This window comes from Tamandua tetradactyla, chromosome 8 (assembly GCF_023851605.1).
Source record: "Tamandua tetradactyla isolate mTamTet1 chromosome 8, mTamTet1.pri, whole genome shotgun sequence".
NCBI classification, from domain to species: domain Eukaryota; kingdom Metazoa; phylum Chordata; class Mammalia; order Pilosa; family Myrmecophagidae; genus Tamandua; species Tamandua tetradactyla.
Genome location: NC_135334.1, coordinates 78,267,333 through 78,293,117, shown reverse-complemented (window position 1 = coordinate 78,293,117; position 25,785 = coordinate 78,267,333). Strand labels below are relative to the sequence as shown.

General features: G+C 37.9%; 2 protein-coding genes and 1 long non-coding RNA gene across 3 annotated transcripts in view; 2 read left to right on the top strand and 1 right to left on the bottom strand.

Annotated features, from left to right (window-relative positions):
* Positions 1 to 2,474: 2,474 nt before the first annotated feature.
* LOC143643575 (olfactory receptor 52H1-like) lies at positions 2,475 to 3,425 on the top strand. The gene has a single exon (XM_077112189.1). It carries the CDS (start codon positions 2,475 to 2,477, stop codon positions 3,423 to 3,425), a length of 951 nt encoding a protein of 316 aa, XP_076968304.1.
* Positions 3,426 to 18,822: 15,397 nt separating this feature from the next.
* The window catches only part of LOC143644596 (uncharacterized), an 83,543-nt gene continuing 76,580 nt past the window's right edge, over positions 18,823 to 25,785 (bottom strand). The window contains exon 3 of the long non-coding RNA XR_013156772.1: positions 18,823 to 19,478. This is a non-coding gene — a long non-coding RNA (uncharacterized LOC143644596). The remainder of the gene's footprint in view (positions 19,479 to 25,785) is intronic.
* Positions 22,725 to 23,672, top strand: LOC143643574 (olfactory receptor 52H1). Its single transcript, XM_077112188.1, has one exon. It carries the CDS (start codon positions 22,725 to 22,727, stop codon positions 23,670 to 23,672), a length of 948 nt encoding a protein of 315 aa, XP_076968303.1.

Genomic DNA, 25,785 nt, shown 5'->3' with positions numbered 1-25,785 from the left:
TATCTACATGAGTTATATCAGGAAATGCTCTAGTCAAAATCTAAATTTTGTAACAAATAAACGTTTTTTGCTTTAGTCTCACACATAAGGTGACATTTTAAAGTATTAATTATCATCTATTTTCAGCACCCTGCAATAATGACATTCCTTTGTTCTTCCTCATGGCAAAACATTTTTAAAATTTGTACATTGTATATTTCACTATTATTATACACTCTAGGCATTCCTAGATCATACCATCTTGATCTTTAACATCTATTTCTTTCTGATTTCATTTATGTCCCCAGCCCTCCTCCCTCTATCATTCTTGACTTCATTTTTAATTATTATTTAGAACTTTTATTGAAGTATTCCATCATTATGGCAAAGTGCATAAAGCGCAAAGTACAGCTCAATGACTTTTTTTTTTTGTGGCTTTTCACAAAATGGTATAAGCAACACTGAAGCCAAGTGTGCATGATTTTTTTATGCATCTCAAATTTGAATTTCAACCTTAGAATTTATTATTCTAATTTGAAATTCAAATTAACACTAAGTTAAACTTCAGGGTCATATTCACTATCTCAGAACTTTAACACACCTATGTACAGGCAGATACAAATATATCTACATGCATATATCTAGTTCTAAGGTTATAATTTTTCAATTTGTATAACCTTGGACAAATAAACTTCATGAGCCTTGTCTCTTGTAAAATGGAGATCAACATGCCTGCCCATGGTACTAGTCAAAATTGTTATGAAGATCAAAATAATATAACAACTGCAAAAGTACAAAAATACTATGTAAACCTAGAAGTTCTCTAGAACTTATTGGGAAGCTTCGCTAGCACAACTATTACCAATTTTTGATGAGTTCCAAATGAGACACAGTGAGAGATTTTTATATGAAACTTAGTGAAAATAAGTACAGAATTACAGGCTTGTAATATCAACTTATTACTGAGCTGTTTTGAGTGATTATTCTATGTATAACCTGGGACTTCTTTCACTTTGGAAGAGGTAAGCAGAACACTTATCTTTAGGGAGTTCTCAGTCATTTAAGGAACAATGACTGCCTACTTAGGAAAGAGAATACAAGAGAATAAGCAGGAAGATAAAGCAAATCTCAATACAATCATCTGATAATTTACTTGGTAAAGTAATTGAGCTATGATTGTACAAGCAAGGAAGTAAAATCCCATGGTTCAGAGATACTGGAGGTTTCTTGGAGATGTTAGCACTTGCAAGGATCATGAGCCTTGATTAGAATTTAGACATACCATGAGAAGCCAAGACTAAATTAATGGAAAAAGCAGCAATACAGTTAATGAGATGTAAGGATGATGGAGAAAGATGTGGAGGCTTATACAGATATTTTTTAAGGAAGAATGCAAGACACAATCACATGGGTGGAGCAAGGTTATTTAGGTAAGGTGTTTACTGCCAAGCAGGAAAATAAAATGTAGTCTGTACGCATAAGGAAAGCCATTACATTATGTTTTTAAACAAGGTTCTGAGTAACATTTTCAGAAGATAAATATGGAAGCATAATGAGGTAGAGATAAGGGCCTGCAAGATGTTAGAAGAATCTAGATTCTTATTCTATAGAGAATTACTCTAGAGAGAATAGAAACAAAGAATCAGGATGCCTATTCTACAGTTTCACAGTGCTCAGGATGGCTTGAGTAGGTGAGGCAGTGGAAAAGAAACATGGGCAGATGTAAGGAGTGTTTCAAACAACAGAGTTGGCAGGTGAGCTGTAGGGAATGAAGGAGGAGAAAGAGACAGTCAAACCTCAGATTGCCATGCTCTAGCACTGGGAGGATAATGACTATGACACAGTAGGGTAGCTGAATAGGGAATCTGACAGGCAGAAGAAGATAATGATTCTTGGAAAACTGATGATGAGTTAATAGAGGAATGGTTAAGCCAAAGTTTTCTTCGAAATATTGAAGAAATGGGAACAAGTATCACACAGCAGTATATTGGATTATGGTAGTCCTAATATGTTCGCATTGAAGAATGCAGATTTGTTAGTTCACACATGATCCCTGTTATTTCTTTGAATTGATAACTTGATGGAAATATTATTGACACTCATGCCATATAAGATATACAAGCCTTGCATTGTTGAGAAATCTCACATTGAGTTACATGATAAGGGAAGACCATCTTGGAGTTTTGGTTGATAACAACAGGCCAGCATGCCCCAGGCCATAAATATGCTGGGACATGATCTCTATATACTAACAATACAGTTTATAGTAATATCTTTATCTGCCATAGGTGGGGAATCGTTGGTTTAACTGAATTCTTGGTAAGTCTTTAGTGAATACTATAAGGTCATGATAAAAGGAAAGTTGACTTTCTCTGTTGCTTATTATGTGATGGGAAAGAGGGATCCTAGCTGTTGAAATGACTCTGAGGGAATTCATGGCCAGTCAGTCTCAGGAAACAACTGCAATATTTTGTCCTCAGGGAATGACTATCACCATGATGGCCACGCTGAATTACAGCAACTTCAATCCAGGTCCCTTTATTCTGGTAGGGATTCCAGGGTTGGAACCGTTCCACGTTTGGATTGGGATTCCCTTCTTTGCCATCTACTTTGTGGCCCTTACAGGTAATGGAATGCTTCTGTACCTCATAGCTATGGACCGCAGCCTCCATGAACCCATGTTTTTCTTCCTGTCGATGCTGGCCTCTGCAGACATCATCTTATGCACAACTTGTGTCCCTAAAACTCTTGGCATATTTTGGTTGGGTGCTCATGAAATCACATTTCCTGGCTGCCTTACTCAGTTATTTTTTGTCCACTTTAGTTTTTTTATTGACTCAGCAATCCTGTTGGGCATGGCATTTGATCGTTACATGGCCATCTGTTCTCCTTTAAGATATACTAGTGTCCTAACACCCAGAACAATTGTCAAGATTATGGTGGGCATTGTCAGTCGGAGCTTCAGTGTCATTATGCCTGTTGTTTTCCTGGTGAAGCGTTTGCCTTTCTGCAGGACATGTGTCATCCCTCACACATACTGTGAGCATATAGGTGTTGCCCGGCTATCCTGTGCTGATATCTCCATCAACATCTGGTATGGATTTGCTGTGCCTTTAATGACTGTTTTCTCAGACTTGATTCTCATTATTGTTTCCTACATGCTCATTCTTCGTGCAGTCTTCCACCTTCCAACCAGAGATGCCCGCCAGAAGGCCCTTAGCACCTGTGGCTCCCATGCCAGTGTCATTCTCATGTTCTACCTACCAGCCATGTTCTCTGTTCTTACTCATCGCTTTGGCCACAGTATCTCTCATACCTTTCACATCATGTTTGCCAACCTCTATGTGGCCATTCCTCCTGCACTCAATCCCATCATTTATGGAGTAAAGACAAAGAAGATCAAGGATAAACTCATTCTTCTTTTCCTTCCTAAAGTGATGCAGTGATCTGGGGATGAGAATATTGTGAGTGGATTGTGGGAAATCAAACAACCATATTTATTTAATAGCGTTTCTGATATAAATCAGTGATAGGAAAGCCTCCAGCAATGGATCCAATTCCTATGAATTTCAAGGTCTCAACCTTGTTGGAGAAAATATTGGTTGAAATTAGAGGAGTTAAGAGGTAAGAGGATTAAGGATTATTCAAGTCCTAATAAAATCATAGTGTAAGATGGAAACATCCTAATGTTCTACTATCAAAACCATTTTTACCCTTCCTTTGGTCCTCATGCTCTGTTTCAGTTGCCTCCTTTTGAAATAGAAGAAATAAAAGTACTTAATGCTTAGGCTTATTATGAGGATAACTGTGTTAGCACATAGTAAGCTCATGAATTCAGTAACCATCTGTATGCTGAAGATTCACAAGACTAATGTTCAACCCCAAATTGCTTATTTGTTCCATCCACAACTTCTCTCATAAAGGAAAAAAAAAAAAAAGAAAAGAAGCCTTATCTCTTCCATATAGCCAACTCTATTTTATATGCCTCTTGGATATTCCATTGAGACTTCAAATCAACATGTACACAAAAAATTACCATCATCCCTTCCCTTTCCTGTGATCAATATATCCTCTTGCATTCTTTATCTCATTAAATGATACAAAATTCAACCATGTTCTTATGCCAAAGTCTGTTCTTATTCATTAAATTGTTTTATTTAAAATTCATTTTCCATTGACTATGTCTTCTTATCACTTATCACTTGAATTCATTCATGTGGTTCACATTAAAATAGCCTACTCCAGATACCACTGTCACATACCTGGATATTTTCAACAGCATCATTTAAGAATTTACTGCCCTCAATCTTTCCTTTGTCCCCATGCATTTTCTACACAGAATGTAAAGTGGTATTACCTAGGTCCCACTTAGATCATGACATTCCTCCACTTAAAAATTTTCAATAATTACTCGCTTTCCTAAAATCCAAGTTCTTTAACATGGCCTCAAAGCCTTTTATAGCATGATTTGTGCTAGTCAGTCGTGCTTGGTGTCTAATGCCCCCAACTTTCATCTTTCCTCACAAACCATTGTTTATGACATGATGGTGCTATACTCCTTTCAGTTTTCAAAAAACTATTTTCTCTTTTTCCTTTCAGCCTTCACACATGCTATTCCTTTTGTATCGAATCTGAAACTTAGTTTGAACTGAGGGATGAAAATGAGGGGAAATGATTTTTCAATCCCTTTTTAAAAAGAAATTCTTTCTGCTTAATATCCGCTAGGATGACTAAAATTTAAAAAGGATAATAAAATGTGTTGCTGAAGATGTGAAAAATTGTGATTCTCATCCATTGCTAGTAGGAAATATAATGTGGTACAGACACTATGGAAAACAATCTGACAGTTCCTAAAGAAGTTAAACATAAAACTACCATGTGCCAGCAATTCTACTTTTAGGTCTATAACCCAAAAAACTGAAAGCATATACTCAAATAAAGACTTGTACACAACTTATCACAACGTTATTTATAATAGCCAAGAGGTGGAAACAACCCAAATATCCATTGACTGGTGAATGGACAAATACATTTTTGTATATTTACACAATGGAATTTTATTCAGCTATAGAAATGGATAAAGGGCTGTTATATCAAACATTATGGTAAGGGAAAAATGCCAGACATAGAAGGTCACATATTGTCTGATTCCATTTGTATGACATATCCAGAATAGGTAAATCCATAGAGACAGGAAGCAGACTAGTTGTTACCAGGGCATAATGGTAAGTGGGAGTGGAGAGTCACAGCTTAATGGGTATAGCATTTTCTTTCAGGGTAATGGAACCAAACGGAGGTGACGAATGTACAATGTGTAAATGTACTGAAAGCTGTTGAATTGAACATTTTAATTTTATGGTATACAAATTTGACCTCAATTAAAAATAAATATAATTTGTTAACTTGATCAAAGGTTCTGATGAAAACCATTACAGGAAGTAAAAAGGGAACCTGAAATACATGATTAAAACCTCAGCAATTGGGGTGCATGGGTAGTTCAGTGTTTAGAATGCCTGCCTTCCATGTGGGAGACCCAGGTTTGATTCCTGGACCGTGCAGCTCCCCCCCCCCCCCCCCCAAATATCAATTGAAATGGACTGAAATACAGAGAGGAAGGTAGTCAAAGGGAGGCTAAAGAGTCCCAGGCTTGAAGGGCAGGAGGTAACAATTCCTTGTGAGCCTCTTGATTCCACCCAAATTTAGGTTATGCAGCCTCAGCAGAAGTTGTGACCATAATCCACCATCAAGGGCTCATTAGCTTGCTCCAGGCATAAGGAAAGCTCACCTTTTCCTGCGTGTGCTTTACCAACTCCACTGGGGCCATTGCAGCTGTTCCCGGATTTGTGCCACGTTATCCTTCTGTTTGGAGACCCAACCAAAGAAACCTGTGTGGCAAGACAAGTTTGGGATGATGGCTAAGAAGAAAACACTAGTATGAACAGGGACACTGGCTATCCAGGAACTGAACACAAACTAACATATGAATGAATAAGGGGCAATCTGGATGGCAGCAGTGAACTAGAAATGACATTTCAGGTCCCTCATAGGAAGATTTTCCTTTCAACTCTTGTACTTCTTCCAAGCTCAAAACTGGCACCAAATTTTACTCTCAAATGAGAGGTTGTGTATTTGTTTGTTTGTTTCTTTGTGATTCACTGTCTACATCATCATTTCTGCCTCATTCCAACAGACACAATTTAAACTTAAATTTTGGAACTTCAAAATAGAATTTGCAGTCTTTTTGACTGTCTCACTTATTTTGCTTCCAATCTAAATAGTTCTTCAACAGACAGGCCATGAAAATCACAAACATCTTCCAGTAGGAACGCTTCTTGCTCTTGTTCTCATACTCAACTACTCAGAAAACAATAAAAAAATTATTTAAAACAATAATAACAAACCATAAGAAAAATAATATAGGCAGTAATTATTTACTACCATTGACAAGCTCTTTAGCTCTTCTGTTGTAGATAATGGGAAGTGATAAAATTGTTTTAAGTCAGGTTGTCTTATTTTTGCGCTCAGAGGAGAGGAGACCCAGGGTCTTATTCACCTTGGTTCTTAGAGTCCAAGGATCAGCATAAATTGGGAGAAAGGAAAATGAGAAAACAAATATGAATATGAAATAACTGCGTTAAATGAGTTAGTTCTATCAGTTCTGTTTCTCACCTTTGTTAGTTCCCTTTTAGCTTCTGTAACAAATTGCCACAAACCTAGTGGCTTATAATAACAGAAATGTATCTTCTTATAGTTTTGGAGGACAGAAGTCTAAAATCAGTCTTAAAGCCTGAAAATTAAGGTGTCAGCATGTTTGATACCTTCTGGAGATTCCAGGAGAGAATCTGTTCCTTGCCTCTTTCAGCTCCTGGTGGCTGCTGGTATTCTGTGGCTTGTGAGCACAACATTCCAGTCTCTGCTTCTCTGGTCACGTTGCTTTTTCCCCTTCTGCAGTCAAATCCCTCTCCCTCCCTTTTATAAAGTCAATTGTGAAGACATTTAGGACCCACCTAGATAATCTCTCCATCTCAAGATCTTTAACTTAATCATATCTGCAAAGTCCCTTTTATAATATAAGGTATCAGTCACACTTCCAGGGACTAAGACCTGGATATCTTTGGGGATCATTAACCCATACTAGTTGAGTTATGCTAATTTAAAAATGCACTAGAAAGTGGCTAATCTTGTGCTGAGTTTTCTCTGAAAAAGATTTATTACAGAGGATTCTCAGTAAATGGTTTTTGAAAGACTGAAGTAATAAATGATGTCATCAATCACACTGAATTTGAAAACAAACAAAAAGACAAAAAACAAATAAGTGTCTTCCTAAAAGGCATTTTCTGACAATTATTCCTTGAAAACATTTCAATTTTTTTCTAGTATGATTCCTAATGTGCTGCTCACTTATTAAATGTCAAAATATTATAAATGTGCTGTTCACTTATTAAATGTCAAAATATTATATTTTTACAAAATAATCCATTTTACAGAGATTATATTCTAATTTATTATGTTGTTTACTCTTGCAACTTTTCTCATCTGTCATATAGTATCACATCATTTAAACTCTCATTTTGTACAACTGTCTCTTTCTTTGTTTCCCTGCTTAAAGTTGTCAGTCACGATAATTTAAGATATTTTCTTAATAAATGTATTATTAAGAAAACAAAATATATGTACCAATTATTTGCAAGGCATTGCTATAGTCAGTAATGGTTGCTAACAGTTTTTGTGTTCTTATAATGTGTCAGGTGGTTTCCAAATTTTTTACAGGTATAAATCACTTGATTCTCCCCAAAGTTCTAAAATATTAATAACATTATTATCAAAATTTTAAAGAAAATAAAACACAGGTAAGAGTCTTCAGTCATGGCTCTAAGATCTTGCTGTAAACTCATTCTCTTCGTTACTAAGCTAGATAGACAGAGAATGAAATAAACTTTGAGATCTCAAAGCACTCACTGTTCAATGAGACAGAAAGAGCAAAAACAATTATAATACCATGAGTGTGAAAAGGTAGATGGCAAAGATGGACAGAGGTATCCAGTTTCCTTAGAGAGAAACATTTGGACCAGATTGTAAGATCAAGGAAGGCTTTCCTGAAGAAATAATTCTGGACTTAGTCTTGAAATATCAGTATTTGTAAACCTTGTGGGGAGTTAGTGAATTTGCTCCCAAGTCCCAGAGGAGGTGGTAGGGTACCTAATGTACTAAAGGAACAGATAGTAGTTCCATTCCACTGGTGTCAGAAGTTACACAGGAATTAAAGGATGAGAGTTCATCCCTTAAGTTCCTAATGCTATCTGGGCTTCATGTGGCTCATCTTTCATCTGAGAAAGGAAAGGGTTCCCTTTATTTTACAGCCTGTTTTTTTTTTTTTATTGCTGTTGTTGTTAATTCATCTTGATGTTTTTCTGTTACTTTGAGGGTTCCTCATATACTCTGTCTTTAAGGCTTCCTAGAATCCTTGTGAAAGGAGTGAGGTCAGGCCCACCGTGGGGGTGAAAGAATGGGTGTATTTATTCTGGAGCAGACAGATACACGGCAAAGGTAAAGCTGTTGCTGGCTTCAGCTCCCTCTAGGCCACCACTCAGTTACCACACTCCGGGCATATAACCTCTCTTACTTCATTTAGCTACTACATCAGGTCTGCCAAATTCTTCCTTTTAAGCAGCTATTTCTTATCTCCTGATTTGCATGTTCTCATGTTTGGGTCACATCTTAAGCCATGTAAATACCCAGTACTCCTTAAACCCTGTGTGACTCTCCCCTCTGCCAACAAATGAAAACCCAGTGGGAAGTTAGACTTCTAGCAAAAGGCCAAGGAGACTCTAAAGGCTGACCAGAAACTAAGGTTACTCATGAGACCAGGGATGGTGGCCTGAATTTGAATAATTGCTGCTGATAGGCTTGCTTGGGAAGTGAAATTGGGAAACTAAGATGGAAAGGAAAAGGGAGGAGTGCGACGGGGACAGTTGTGGCGAAGACTGCCCAAAGGACAAAACTTCCTAAAAACCTGAATCTACATGGTCCTCAGAAGGGGTCAGCAATGCTGCTCCATCCCCAATCCTGGAGTGACAGAGAGAAACGTATGTGTAGAATAAGCAATACACAACCTTATCAGTGGCCTGAGGAACAGAAAGTAAGAGGATTTAGGATTACTTAGGTGCTCAGAAACTATCACTCTTAGATCAGTTTAATTTTATTTACAACATACCTAGCAAAGAAAAATATTCCGTGATAAATTATTTTATCCTAGTAAAATTATTATATAACAGTACAAACTAATTTAGTGTGTAAATGGCATAATTTGAGCCATTTTGTGAGCAGGCATAAATGTCCTGGTTGCTTTGCACTATGTGCCCTTAGTGCTTAGGGGGGAAAAGAGGCCTGAAAAGATCTGGATTGCCCTACTTCCTGCCCTTTAGACAAGAGATAAGGGTCAATTAGGCAAGAGGAGAAGGATGTGAAGATTGAGTCATGCTCTGGAATTCCAAAAGAAGCACTAGATGTTCTGGATAAAATGCTCCACCTTTGAGTCCATTCTTACTCCTGAGAAGGTCTCGCAAATCCCCCCCTCTCAACCCACCCCACACCTAAATTGCCTTCATTATACCAGCTGTCCTAAAAACAAGGGGATTAATATAACTGTTTGAAATTTGATCCAGGGCCTCTAGGCTATTTCTCAAACTCCAAATCCTAATCTCCATAAGACATTGTAAATATCTTTCTCTGGCCCATTGCCCCACTCCTCAACTCCTGAAACTTTCCCACATGTCCTTTCAGCCTGAAAGCCAGACAAAAGCTGAGGCTCAGATTATAAACTGCAGCAAATTCTACAGGGTATTACAGGCCTTTGAAGTATATGACTTCAACCCAGGGGAAGGGGTTTTAAGCCAAGGAAGTGGTATGAAATCAGATTTGTATTGTTAAACAAATACTTTGATTATTATGGGGAAACTGAACTGTAAGAACACAGTAAAGTTGAGAGATGGGATAGGAGGCTATCACAGAGGAGTTATGTGCCAAATATTTATTCTGTGATATAGCTGTGTGAGATGGGTATTATCCCAACTTTTCAGGAAAAAAAAAATCCAAAACTGAAACTCAGAAATATTTAGCTTCTTGTCCCAAGTTGCGCAATTAGTGGATGTTGTATTCAAGATTCAGACCCGTGTTTATTGGATCCCAGTGCCTCTTCCTATAATTTTATTCTGCTTATTTGTGGATAATTTTAATTTTCAGGAATTCTTGAAAAATATCAACAAGAACAACAACAACAAAAAAAAACAACCACCACCATCTAGACGTAATTACCAAAATTACAAGGGCCTTAATCTCCCGATGGTTCCTTTTGTACCTTATACATGTGTGTTCCGTGTCTTTGGTACTATAGCCTTCCCTTTTCTGTCTATGTCTTTATTATTGGTATCCTTTAGGTTCCGTATTTGGCTCACTGGTCTTCTCATTTAGTGACTGTTCCCTCGGCAACTTTATTCAAATGTTTATATCCAAGTCTAGAACTCTTGAGAATCATATGCATATATCCAACTACCCACAGAACACCTCTGTCTGAAGACTACTCAAACTCAATGTGTTTAAAGATATATTCATCTCTCCCTGAAACCAGATCCTTTTATTGTTTTGTTTTCTCATTCTTAGTTTATATTAATTGTATTAACCTAGTTCTAGCCTAGAGGTATCGTGTTGGTTTGAAACTGTCATGTACCCCAGAAAAGCCATGCTCTTTAATACTCATTCAATATTACTGGGTAGGATCTTTTATAATGTTTCCATGGAGATGTGACCCCCCCAGTTGTGGATGGTAACTTTTGATTAGATGGTTTCCTTGGAACTCTGTCTCCACCCATCCTTTTAAGAGGAAACTATTTTGGAAAGTGCCTACAGAGGTCACACAGCCAGAGACATTTGGAGATGCAGAAGGAAAATGCCCATGGGGAAGACTTATGAAATGAGGAGAGAAAGTTATATATTGCCACGTACTTGTCCCAGCTGAGAGAAAAACCCTGAACTTCATCGGTCTTTTCTTTGGAGTTAAGATATCTTTCTCTAGATGCCTTAATTTGGACATTTTCATGCCCTTAGAGCATCAGACACAAGGTTTCACAATCACACAGTAAAAGCTGTATCTTTAAGCAGTCCTCTTCAAGAGTCAAGGCTACTGGATTTTAGCTCAACAGTTTCAGGCATTTCCCTCTAGCTTCTCCAAACACACCATAAACTGAAAAGGGATATCTGTATAATGCATAAGAATAACATCCAGGATAACCTCTTGACTCTGTTTGAAATCTCTCAGCCACTGACACTTTATTTTATCTCATTTCTCTCTTCCCTCTTTGCTCAGGAAGGCTTTCTCAATCCCATGATACCGGGTCCCAGCTCATCCTGAGAGTTCTGTTCCACGTTGCCAGGGAGATTTACACCCTTAGAAGTCATGCCCCATGTAGGGGAGAGGGCAATGAGTTTACCTGCTGAAACTCCAGCAATTTTTATAGTCAAAGAACTTCAGGAACAAACCAAACCTGAAAGGTCATCTAATCCCATTCCTCAAACATATTGAAATTCCCAGCATGCCTGCCAAGCAGTTGTACAGTCTCTGATTAAATCTTCCGAGAGACAAGGAATTAACGATGTCACTAATGGCAAGGAATAAATATTAGGTGGAACTTTAATCACTCCAACTTCATACAAACCACTTTCCTTTTGGCTTCTTATTGAAAGAAAATAGAGGCCAAACTTCATAGACAGGCATCCAGCAAGTCAGGATCAGGATCTAGGTACCCACTGAGAATAATATTTGAGAGACATTCATAGAAACTGTTATTCTAATGTGTCAAGGCCTCCTTCTCACTCCATAATAAAATCTGAATTCCTATATTGGGTTAAAATAACAAGAATTAGTGTAATATCTTCAAATAGCCTTTACTGAAAGCCCCTTTTATTTAGAGACCTCTAAATGTTGGAATTCTCATCATGAATGCTCCCATGAATACAAAACTAGAATTAGATAATTATAGCTGCAAAATATCACCTAGTAAGGCTCAGAAGATAAAGTATAGGAATGTACATTATTCTTGAGAATGAGCACAAGAAGGCTTAGCCTAGAGGTATGAAGAAGTTGCTTCAGGGGGACCAGGAAAGTGGGTAGGGACAGTGAAAAATGTACGCTTTAAAGTAAAGATACCTTCTGTCCACTTTGACCAGTCTGTAAACATGAGAATGGCTTCTTGCAATCTAGGTGGTTTCAGTAAGTACTGAATGTCCGGGGTGTCCAAAGCCTGTGTGACCTAGCTCACTCATCGTCCTTTCAACCACAGGTGAGTACCTACCCCTCACAGAAGACAGAAAGGACATGGGAGCATTTATTGCTCCTGGAAATCCCAAGGGAGTGACTTCTGGAACCTGGGTACTGGTTTTGTTTCCAGTTAAACTGTAGATAAGAATAAGTGAGTCAAGAAAAATACTTCACTCCTTCTCTGCTGAATTGGCAATAACAACTTGTTTGTCCCATTCAGGTGCCCAGTGTGCAAAATTTAAAGGAAGTACTTACGATCTTGAGAGTGAGTGCCTCCTTAAATTTTACACTTTAAGTTTGGCACCTTACTTGGCTCACCCTAGTCCTAGCTCTGCGTGGAGTGCTTATTTAACTCATTCCTTTATCTTCTCAGCATATCTAGCTCCTCATCATTTCTGAATGGAATACAACACAAGATTTCCAACTAATTTTGCTGCCTATAAAGCTTCATTTCAAGTACAGCTTTCTTCATTCCAATAACAAGTCCGCATTCTGGCTAGAATGAGCTTTCCAATATGTCAATTTATTCTGTCACACTCCTGAGTAACCTCTTTCATCTACTCCTCCCTCTCCTCCTGTTCTTTCGGACCTTTTGTGTCAGTAATAAAGTGGTCATTTGCTGAGAGGCTTTGTTGTGCCTGAGCCTGTATTCCTACGATGCAGGCTGTATTAACTCTCTCCACAGTGATGATGCTTACTGTTGTTATAAGTTGCTCACTTTTGGAGTACTTTGTTGCATAGCACAGATAGGGTGTATGGAAAATAATTCAAGTCATCATTATATGGGTGGGTAAAGAACTTCTGACAAAACAGGAGTATTGCAGTTCGTAGTCACGCTGCATAAAAATAGTTCATTATAATTCCATTTAATGACTCCCTTTTGAATTTATCTCGACTGTTGCATGTCACCTGTATGTGCAAAATATATCAAGCATCACTAGTAGTATCTATGAAAATATTTCAAAATCATTTATTTTGTGCAAAAAATATTATTAAAATTAAGAATAGTAAGTCAGTCCCAGGAAACCAGGCATATGCTAGCTCTGGTTATTCAGAGAGAAATAAGTATCACTCTATTCCCTTGAGGATATCAACTACTACGGGTAAGAGATTTGTAAAATGAATTTTCAGTACAGAATGAGAGTCATCGGAAATCCAAAGATGTCCAAGGAAACTGAGAATAAAGGTGATTCTCAGACCAGGCTACCAGAGAAGCTCTTGAGGAATAGGTTAAACTTAATATAAGCCTTGTGAGATAAATAGGGGTTAGTTAGGAAGACAGAGAAAAGAAATTTTAGTTGGAGGGAACAGCATATGCAAAGGCTTAAAGGTATAAGGGGATATGATATGCTTTGGGGAACGCATGTCACTTAGTGAATCCAAGTACATTTAGTGAAGTCCTGGGAAATGCAGTGAAGTCCTGGGAAATAATTATCATACACAATAACTGTTAGGGAAATATATAAGGTGTTGTGAGAGTAAATAATAAAGATCTGAGGTGAATAGGAAAATATCCTTTGAGGAATTCATCTGCAGGCATTGCTTTTTTTTTGCTTTATTTTTTAATTTTTTATTGTTAAATATAACATATATACAAATAAAAGAAAGAAAAAGGAATGATTTTCAAGGTACACTTCAACAAGTAGTCACAGAACAGATTTCAGAGTTTGTCTTGGGCCACCATTCTACTTTTTCAGTTTTTTCCTTCTAGATGCTCCAAAACACTGGAGGCTAGAAGGAATATATATTTTTCTTTTTTTGTGAAAAATAACATAAATACAAAAAAAGCAATAAATTTCAACATACATCACAACCATTAGTTGTAGAACAGATTTCAGAGTTTGGTATGGGTTACAATTCCACAATTTTAGGTTTTTACTTCTAGCTGTTCTAAGAAACTGGAGACTAAAAGAAATATCAATATAATGATTCAGCAATCATACTCATTCCTTAAACCCTACCTTCTCTGTATTACTCCACCATCGCCTTTGATCTTTCTTCCACTCTTTAGGGGTATTTGGGCTTCTAACTTTTTCATATTGGAAGGGGCTGTTGATAATATGGGATGGGGGATGAAACTAGCTGATGCTCTGGAGAGGCTGACCCCTATGCATTTCAAAACTTATATGGCAGGTCCAGGTTGCAGCTAAGATTAAGGCATTTTTTAGTGTCCTCAAGGCAATCATAGATTAATGGAGAAAATACATGGAAGCAAACAATTCCAGTGCTGAATGACAGGGGATATGACCTCAAAAAGCACAGAAAAGGATGCTGACATAATTAGGAGAGAGGGCAGATTGTCAGAGATCATGTCAGGAATTTTAATATTGGAGTTGTGTTTTGAAAGAAACATAAGAGTTTGCAAGGCAAGCAATTGGGACAGGAACACACTGGACAGAGAAAACAGAATTTCAAATGCAAAGCAACAGGTAAGAACATTGTGAGAAGTGGGGAGCTGTCTGCTCCTTAGTTAAGGCTGAGAGGAGGGGGAGGAGATTAGGAGAGTTGTTTAGAGAGGTGAGCAGGTACCTACCTGATTACAGAGGGCCTAGTGCTCTTTAGCTTGGAGCCTTCTAAAGGCAAATGGAGGGAGGAGCTCAGGAGTGTGATAGAATAATTGATATACTGGAAAGTTCATTCTGGCTATTATGTAGACTTGCTATTGGAAGGAAGGAAGCTGTACTTGGAGCTTTACAGGCAGCAAAATTGGTTGGTAATCTTGTGCTGTATTCTAGCCAGAAATGATAAGAGCTAGGTATGCTGAATTAAATAGACACTCTACCCAAAGTTGCAACTGTGGCATGTGTATGCGTGTATGTGTATAACTGTATTTATACACCTAGGGGAAGAGAGCCCTGCTACTGAGATTTCTCATCCTGATAAGTAGCTGCAGCTCCATATTCCAGGTTTTGGATTCAAAGTATGATCAGGCCACTCATTTAGACCTAGTGTCCCCTGGGACTGTGAGAATGGAAACATATTGAATTATATGTATAAAATAGAATGGGGAGTGGTTAGGGGAAGCTTGGGAGATAGCCCCTAGGCATGTCCAAGTTTTCCCCAACAATCACCCTCCATTGCACAGATTTTGGGAGTGGCCATCTAAGTGGTTCTGACTTGGGGTCACTCATGAGGTTGCAGTCAAGATGTAATTGTGGTCACAGGTGTAACTGAAGAAGTTAGGATTTAGGGGATCATTATGATTACTGAATCATTAGATAGACATTCCTTTTTAGCTTCTGGTATATTAGACATCGAGAAATACTTGAAATTTCTGAACTGCAGTCCAGCTGCCTTGATCTCTAATAATGCTTATATAGCCTTTATTGTGTACCCTTGTTATTGTAACTTGTGACTGAACGTCACTTTTACCCTCTTATCCAGTTTTTGAACTTTAGAGTCTTATGGTCACTGAAAACAGCCCCTAATGTTTATTAATGTAAGGCCTTGAGTCAGCCCAGAACTAACTCACCTCAATGCCAAAGCTATCTTGTTAAACAAAGCTGGCTCTAACCAAAATGGGCTCACCTGACATATGCAGTAGCTTAGATTTTAACCTATAGGTGACCTATACCTCCTTATAATACTAAAAATCAGGCCCATCATCATATTAAATCTGCCATTTTCTTACATATATTCTGTGATTAAGCATATAATCAATTTGTGCATACTCAATAATTAGATGACCTTTAATTACATAATCCAGGATGATTGTGCTCATTATCTTAAAACCTGCTCATCTTTTAGTACTATAAAACTTTCAGAACTACTGTAATTCTGGGAGACTTATTTTTAGGCTGACAGGCCATCTGATCTCCTGTTTTGTGCATAGCAATAAACTCTTTGTATCTTTGAAACTCTGGTGTTTCAGGAATTGGTTACTTGAGCTCATCAGGGAGAGAACCAGCTGCTTTTGTGTGGTATCACAGGCATCTTAAAGGGCTTGGGTTGGCTGGGCTGGAAGATCAGCTGCCATGATGGCCATTCCCATTTGTTAGCAGTAACTTTCAGTTGCTCACCTCTACGGCTTCTCCACAAGCTCTTGGAGAGTTCTCACAGCGTGATGGTCTGCTTCCCCCAGAATTGGCAATCCAAGAGACAGAGCACAAGGAAGCTCCCATGCGCTTTAAGGCTTAGTCTCAAAAGTCACACACTGTCACATCCACCATATGCTACTTGTTTGAGGTGTGTCACTAAGCCTAGTCCACATAAAAGGGATGGGAATTAAGCTCCACTTCTTGAAAGAAAGAGTATCAAATAATTTGTGAATATACTTTAGAACAATCACCACTTTTTGTTCATATTTATAATTAACTTGTTTATTTGCTTTTTTGTGTTTTATCCTCTCACCTGGATGCCTTATATATATGCACCAAACTATCAGTATCAGAGCCCTGGGCTCCACATATGAGTCAAGATATCCCTCCTATTTGGAGTCATAGATTTTACTCAGAGTAACAATTGTTTTTCCAAATATTCTATGTGACTAAATAAATAATCTCTAGGAAATATAAATGCCTCCCCCAAATCAAAAGTAAATTGAGTGCAACCATTAGCTAGGTGTGCCAATTCTATTTCCCTTCTCTATTGATCCTGTTTGCCATCACCTGAGGATTTTTCTGATACTGGAATTGGGGCCGGGATGGGTTATTTTCATTTGGAAGCAGACCATGAAAATATAACAAAGAAGTTTTAATCTGTAGTGATTTCTTTGCCAAATTATTCTGCTTTGATTTGAACTTTTGATGTCATTATAGGATAATGAAGTGTTTCTTAAGATTCAAACAATTCAGTATTGTGCCAGTTTGAAAGGATGTATGTACCCTAGAAAAGCCATGTTTTAATCCTAATCCCATTTTGTAAGGCAGTTGTTTCTTTTAATCCCTATTCAGTATTGTGTGTTTGAAACTATAATTAGATCATCTCCCTGGAGATGTGACTCAATCAAGAGTGGTTGTTAAACTGGATTAGGTGGAGATGTGTCTCCACCCATTCGGGTGAGTCTTCATTAGTTTACTGGGATTTTGGAGAAAACGAGAGATTTGGAGATTCAGAGCAGAGAAGAACGACAGAGCCATGGGAAAGCCACAACAGAGAACATCACAGAACCACAAAGCAGAGAGTCTCCCCTCCAGTGATTTTTGGAGATGAAGAAGGAAAACGCCTCCCGGGTAAATGGAGAGGAAGCTAGCAGATGATGCTATGTTCACCATGGGCCCTTCCAGCTGAGAGAGAAACCCTGACTGTGTTTGCCATGTGTCTTTCCACTTCAGAGAGAAACCCTGAACTTCACTGGTCTTTTTGAGTCAAGGTATCTTTCCCTGGATGCCTTGGATTGGATATTTCGATAGACTTGCTTTAATTTGGGACATTTCCATGGCTTAAAAACTGTTAACTTGCAACATATTAAAATTCCCCTTTTTAAAAAGCCATTGCATTTCTGGTATATTGCAATCTGGCAGCTAGCCAACTAAAACAAGTATTGTACATTTCTTCTCAACATTATGTTGAAACTCCAGGAAGACTATAACCCCAAGGAGTGAAGGAGTGACAATTTACAATGTTTTGTTTTGTAAACAAAAACAAACAAACCAAAAAACTACATTTCAGACCTTTCCCAGAAATCTAAAGTAATATTCTAACTGAAATTATAATAGTCATGTCAATATGTAAAAAATGTGCTATAAAAGAGAGGACAATAGCTTTACTACCACTACTAATGATTGAATGCCTACTCTGTGAATAACCAAGGAAATCCAACGGTGAACAATAATCATGAGGTCTGCCTCATCAATAACCTTGCATTCATTCTGGAAGCAGAAACATTAGCTAACTGGATAATTGCAATATGTGGTCATCAGTGCTAAGGCAGTGCTAAACACAGGGATGAGTGGGGATCACTTTCCTAAGAAGTGGATTCTATGTATTAGCTGAATGAGGTGGAAAAGAATACAAAGGATATTCCTAAAAGTGGGATAGAATTTAGGGTTGACTTTGGGGGGAGGATGAGTAGCCAGAGATGAAACTGAGTCAAGGGCCTGAAATTGGTGGATCTTATATGTTTTGCTAAAGGACATTTATTTTATCCTAAAGGCTTTAAAAAAATCTCAGCAGAAATGTCATCATATTTATAGCTTAGAAAATCATTATGGCTTTAGAGGAGAGGTTGGATTTGTGGCATGAAACTGAAATTTTTAGACTAATACAATGCTTAGTAGCTGAAGTGACAAGGGATGCACAATGGTGACTGAAAGTGGAATGTGATTCTAAAGATATTCTGAAGAACTGGCTTGTGTGTGTAATAAGTTTTAGATGAAAGTTCAATTGTTTGATCAATATTCCTCATTTGGGGTAATCATGGTATTCCTAAAGCCTTTATTTTTTGGCTTGATTGGAAAGAAGAAACTACTCCTTTCCCACTCAACTTTTTGCATTCTTATACTAGAACAAATAAATATATAAATATTTAGGTACGTAATCGAATATTTATAGCATAAATGAAATAACCCACAGAGACAAGGTCCCTCAAACACATATAAACAAACATATTTCACTGTAGATTTTTGAAACTTTATTTGAGAGTGACTTGAAATTTCAAAAGTCACCTGGGATGCCACTTTCTCAGGATACTGCCTGTCCTGGGTTACCTGAGTTCTACTGGGACTCACTCCATCCCAGCTTTTGACATCAGAACCTCTGGACCTGGACCCGTGGGAGAGCCTGCCTGTGCAGCACACAGTTCACTGACTGGGCTCACATCTGTGACCCCTCAAGGACCTGCAATTTTTGAGGTTTCTCCCTAGGGTCCAGGGAGAGGAATAAGAGGACGGATGCTTGAGGGTGTTGTTTTTCTTGAGCCCTTGGTCCCCATCAAGGAATAGGGGTTTGGTGAGTGTTTGTTCTGGTGTAAGGCAGGCAGAGTCGGGAAGTAGAAAAGCCATGGCAGAGCTCAGACCCAGATCCGGGGAGAGGCTAATCTGCAGGGTATAAAGAGGATCGGAGAACAAGGAGAGGCTGAGAGTAGCCAGGATGAGGCCAGGTCCAGTTTTTCTTTATTAGTTCTTTATGAGTTGGAAAACTCACAGGCATCAGATGGGTTATTCATTTTCTTCCCTTGAGGGTAAGAAGAGAGGCCCTCAGCATCCCCTGGGCCCTAACTCTCCTCTTCCTCACCTTAAGCAAACACCTGAAAATATAAATGGAGACACAGAATCAACCTTTCTGTCCGTTGCTTCCTTTCCCCTCCACTCATTTCTTTGCTTGGTGCATCTGCCCCTCATACAGATGTGCTGGGTCTATGTTAGCACAACCTTCCTTCTCTCCCTTTGGACCTCTCCCCAAGAGTAGGTGAGTACTGGCTGCTTAAAGGAGTTTGGTTACAGACTAGGCTTTGGAGAAAAAAAAAAAGGAGTGAATGATAAGATTAGTACCTCATTTTCTAGTGGCCATAGACTGGACACTATAACTTCCTTTCCTAAGAAACTCCTATTTATTAAATGAAGTCACGGTCTCCTATACTTGTGAATATGCTGTGGTGAATGGACACCAAAAGAATAGAAGGAATGGACAAGTATGCTACCAGATCAAGAATGGCCTTAGCTAGTGCTTTACAGATTAATACCTTTGATTGGCATGTGACAAGAACCCATAACCCTACCAAACAGATGGAATAAATGGGAGTTTATTTTGCCCAGGAGATATCTGCCCAGGAGTATTCTTGTTAGTTTTCATGCACCATTCCTGACTGTACTTTTTCTTCTTCACTTTGGCGTGCATGCAGAAAGTTAACTCTCAGGTTTGTCATTCTACAACCAGACAGATCCACACTGTAATCATTAACAATGATAATGATTACAGTGATGACATAAAATATAATCCAAGAAAAGCAGCAGTACTTATTGCATTCTTGTTATGTGCCAGGTACTGCAGTAAGAATGAATTTTGTGTCTGTTTTATTTTATCTTAATAGCAATTATAAGAACTAAGGATATTACGCTCTTATCATCAGTGAAGAACATGAAGGTTGGAGAGTCTAAGTAGCTTGCCAAAGTTTACAAGCCAGCCATGGTGGAGCTAGAATTGAAGTGCCTATAATTCTGGCTCCATAGCAGGACTTCTGCACAAATAAATTTCTCCTGTACTCCACTGACACCTGTGTGTGTGTCTAATTGTGTGCATAAGTGTGTCATAATGCAGCATTGCATCCCATAATTTCAACATTAATTCCTTTTTATAATCTATTGCCAGGTTCATATTTACATATTGACAGTTATCTATAAATTGTTTTCTATACCTGGTTTGTGCGAACAAAATTCAATCCAGGAACATATTGTGTTCGCTTTTAGTTCTCAGGTTTATTTTAATCCAGAAATGTACCTCCATTCATGCCCTCTCCTTGTTTTTATTGGCGTATTGAAAAGACTAGACTGATTGTCATCTGTTTGGTCCCACATTGTGGATTTGTCTGATTGTAGAACAACAGATCTGAGAGTTAACTCTGTATTCATGCCAAAGTGTGTGTTTGTGAATGATTTTGGGTGATGGATGAACATCTATTGTGTTTTAGTGTGTGTAAACTTAAAACCCAAAGAAGGACACCCCCCTCCACTCTTTATATGAATAAAGGATGTTCTCAGACAAGCTGGAAAACTGTGTTTTTTTTGGAACCTGTGTCTTAAAACACATATTTTAAGGCAGCTGATGCCATATATTGTTGATTGTGTGACTAGCACAGGAGAAGGTTATCAAATGAAGGCTGAACATCTTAAACACTTTTCTAACGCTAAGTTCTTCACCAGAGGATAGAATTGTGGTGAATGTATCTGGGCTGGAGAGCACAAATACTTAGCAGGTATAGAGGCTGTACTATGACATGCTGTCTGAACTCTAGACCGTGTCCCCAGAATCTAGAACATTTGAATTATGAGTATATTTTAAAAGACCCTTTCTGTTGCTAGAAGAAAAGTGCTTTTACCTATAGATAATGGAAGAACCTTAAGAAAAAAATGTAATATCATGTTTTTCTTCTACCAAAAGCAGGATAGAGTAGAAACTCAGCCTTGGTCTGGAGGATGAAAGTTATAGGATGTTGGCTTATTACCTAAAAAAGAGGTAAAATAGAGGCTTAAAGTAGAAATGTGTGCATGATTGCTGGACTTGTCAAGTTAAAAACTGAAGGACATCACACATCTCATCCTAGGACTGTTACTTGGAGTTCCTGGCTTACCTTATGACCACATGCAGAGTAAAAATAGCTTTGCGTATAGTCACAATAATGAATTACTAGCAAATAGAGAGGGTGTAGGACTTAGTATTTAAAGGAGAAAGTCCATGTAAAAGGCTTTTGGAATTTACAATGCATGTGACACTTCAAGAATCTAGTCGTGAAATATTTTATGGCCTTTTGTTCTCTGACTGCTTGGCGTGCTATGTGTGAATACATGTGCATGTGTGAGAGAGAAAGGGTGTGATGATTTTACTATTGTGTAAGATTGTATGCAGGTAAAATATATAAGTATAAAAGATGGTAAAGAATGTAAGCATGGAGGAGGGTGTGTTTAAATTGTAATTATTAAATGTTGTAGGTATTTGAGAGAGTATGTATCCTGAGGAAGAGTGACTTTCTAGGATAATATGTATTTATAAGAAAACAAATTTCTTTCAGACTGAAATCTTCACTAATAGTGTGACTAAATCAAAAGGATTAGAATATTATACACCACTAATTTAGGATGTTGGAAATTGTTTCTTTGGAAAAAGAAGGACATATGATCCTTAGCTATTGAGGACTTTTCTAGTTCATGTTTGTGTTACCAAGTATTATGAGCATAGTATGACAATTCAGTTATCATTTGTTGAATGCAATTCAGTTTTGGGTGGGAATAAAAGAGCATAAAGTTCACAACTCCAAAGCCACATCATCCAATAAGCTTGAAAAGAATGAATAGTTGCCCTGGATAGGAGATGCATATCCCAAAAATAATTAGAGCAAATAGTATATATATCTTAAAGATTAATGATCATAAAGGAATATAAAGTATAATCTATCGACCAATGGAGAAATATGCTCTATAGTAAGTCATCTTGTATCAAGGAGAGCGGTTAATGAAAAAAGAGGACTGTAGCCAGTCTGGAAGTCGTCCTCAAGTTTTACTGAAGACCAGATTGGTTGGTCAGAAAAGAGAAGAGCCTCTCTTTAGGTAGAATGATCATTATACTGATGTGTTCGAAGCAATCCTGGTCTAAATATGTTGTCTGCCATCATTTTCAGTCTCACTCTTTTTTCATTTTCAAATGAATACTACTATAACTAATTATATGGTAACCCTATTTAGGTTTAATAATGTTGAATGATCAGACATGAGACTGTCACAAATGCCCTTAACTATGTTTCTGTTTTCAGGTCCAAGAACTTGTACCTTCCCAATTGGCAATGATCTTTTTCAATGTGAGCAGTTACAGCTCAGGTCCTTTCATTCTGGTGGGGATCCCAGGCTTGGAACAATTCCATGTATGGATTGGGATTCCCTTCTGTGCAATCTATACTGTAGCTCTTGTTGGAAACTGCATCCTTCTCTACCTCATTGCAGTGGAACGCAGCCTGCAAGAACCCATGTTCTTCTTTCTCTCCATGCTGGCCATGACTGACCTCATCTTGTCCACAGCTGGTGTGCCAAAAACACTCAGTATCTTTTGGCTTGGGGCTCGAGAAATCACCTTTGCAGGGTGCCTTACACAAATGTTCTTCCTCCATTACACTTTTGTTCTGGATTCAGCCATCCTGATGTCCATGGCATTTGATCGCTATGTGGCAATCTGTTCTCCCTTGAGATACACAACCATCTTGACCCCCAAGACCATCATCAAGATTGTTGTGGCCATATCCTTCCGGAGTTTCTGCATCATCCTGCCAGATGTATTCCTGCTGACACGACTGCCGTTCTGTAGGACACACATCATTCCCCACACATATTGTGAGCATATAGGTGTTGCTCGCCTTGCCTGTGCTGATATCTCCATCAACATCTGGTATGGCTTTTGTGTTCCCATTATGACAGTCATTTCAGATGTCATTCTCATTGCCATTTCCTACATCTTCATCCTTTGTACGGTCTTTCATCTCCCTTCTCGGGAGGCCCGCCAGAAAGCCCTTAGCACCTGTGGCTCCCATGTCTGTGTCATCCTCATGTTCTATATACCAGCATTTTTTTCCATCCTTGCCCATCGCTTTGGACACAATGTCTCCCTCAGTTTTCACATTATGTTTGCCAACCTTTATATTGTTATCCCACCTGCACTCAACCCCATAGTCTATGGAGTAAAGACCAAGCAGATCAGGGATAAGGTCATACTTTTGTTTTCTACCAAGAGTCCAGGTTGATGGTCCACTGGTCAATGGATAGAGTAGAAAAAGTCATAGTGTGTATGCATGTAGAAAAAAGCGATCAAGTGCTGTTCAAAACAAGAACTTCCTATAGCTGTTTTTGAGTACCAAGAAAGTGGTATAATCTATATGAGATGATTTTATCAATAAAAATAAATCCTTCATGACTTCTTAAGTTGTGGAATATGGAATTGCACAAGGAGGGGGTGAAAGCAGACAGCTGAATTATTCTAAATGGAAAAAGCAATAGATTTACAGCTAGAATGATAGAAAAAATTTTTGAGTTAAGACCGAGAGAAACTTAAAAACGGAGACTAAAAACAAGCAGATCAGTTTTAAAATTTCTTGCTTGGGGATTAGAAAATGGAAATGTAAGGCATTTATCATAATATTCAATTCTAAGTATTGCCCATTTTATCCTTCATTGTAATTCCCTTTAAATGTCTCAACCCCACAAAAATTCTTAACACCAATCTGATCTCAGCAATGAGTTTAATGGTAATGCAGAAATTGGTATAGAAGTAGGTTTCATCTATTCTAGGGTATTGACACCAAATGCTGGTTCCAGGCTGTACAAGGAGTTAAACTGCAGAGGTAGTGTCCAGGAGATTATAAGCCCTGAAAATACTTGGAGTTCTAGGAAAAGAGCTGATCTTCTCACAGCACATAGGTATGACCTCAAGACAGTTTATTTGGACAACTAAAGTGAAAATTTTAAACCCATTGATTGGAGGAAATGGAAAACTCTGTCTACAGACTATATTTGCTTAATTGTAAGAGAGAATCTATTAGTAGATCCATTTTTGCTGTGAGGGTGGGGGTAGAGGAAGGAACAAGACAAAAAACTAAAATATTCATCGTAAGAGGTGTTCAAATTTCCTAAGGATTAGAACTAAGAAAATGCAATATATTGTGAATAAAGAAGGAACCCAGACACATAATTAAAAATTATGATTTTTTTTATTGATCTAGTCCAGTAGGTTTATAGCCCTATGCTAAGGGACCAAGCTCTCAGAAGTTTCTTGAGACGCATCTCAAGGTATCTGTGTGTATGTTCTTTGTTTTTCCTCCTACAACACAGCAGATCAATATCTAGTTTATGTATCAAGTATCCAAGTAAGATTTTATTTGAAAAATAGTGTACTGACAATAAATATGTTTTTGAAAATCATCAACTCATTTGGAAACATTTATTTTGTACCTGTTATATTCCAAATATCATTATATTCTTTGTGCATACAGTATATCAAACCTTTGTCCAATATGTGATTTCCAAATATTTTCTCCCATTGAGTTGGCTGCCTCTTACCTTTTTGACAAAGTCTTTTGAGGTACAGATGCATTTGATTTTGAGGAGTTCCCATTTATCTATTTTTTCTTTTGTTGCTTGTGCTTTGGGTGTAAAGTTTAGGAAGCTACCTCCTATTACTAGGTCTTGAAGGAGTTTCCTTACAGTTTCTTCTAGAAGCTTTATGGTTCTTATATTTAGGTGCTTGATCCACTTTGAGTTAATTTTTGTATACGGTGGAGCATAAGGGTCCTCTTTCATTCTTTTGGCCATTCCCATTTATTGAAAACACTATTTGTGTCACAGTTCAGAGAATTTGGTGGCCTTGTCAGATATCAGTTGTCCATAGATTTGGTGGCCTATTTGTGTACTCTGGATTCTGTTCCATTAGTCATGGCTTCTATCTTTGTGCCAGTACTATGCTGTTTTGACCACTGTGTCCTTATAATAGGATTTAAAGTCAGGGAGTGTTAATCTTCTCACTTTGTTCTTCTTTTTAGGATGCTTTTAGCTATTCGGGGTCTCTTTCCCTTCCAGATAAATTTGGCAGTTAGCTTTAACAAGTCTTCAAGTAGTTTGTTGTAATTATGATTGATACTGGGTTGAATGTGTAGAGCAATTTGGGTAGAATTGACATCTTAACTATACTTAGCCTTCTTATCCATGAGCAGGGAAAGTCTTTCCAGCTTTTTAGATCTTCTTTGATTTCTTTTAGCAATGTTCTGTATTTTTCTGCATACAAGTCCTTCATATCCTCTTCTAGTTTGCTAGTTGCTAGAATACAATATTCCAGAAGTGGAATGGCTTTTTAAAAAGGAGAAT

What these genes read in the sequence shown, in the direction of transcription:
- LOC143643574 (XM_077112188.1), top strand. Translation starts at nt 22,725, where the DNA reads ATGATCTTTTTCAATGTGAGCAGTTACAGCTCAGGTCCTTTCATTCTG.
- LOC143643575 (XM_077112189.1), top strand. Translation starts at nt 2,475, where the DNA reads ATGATGGCCACGCTGAATTACAGCAACTTCAATCCAGGTCCCTTTATT.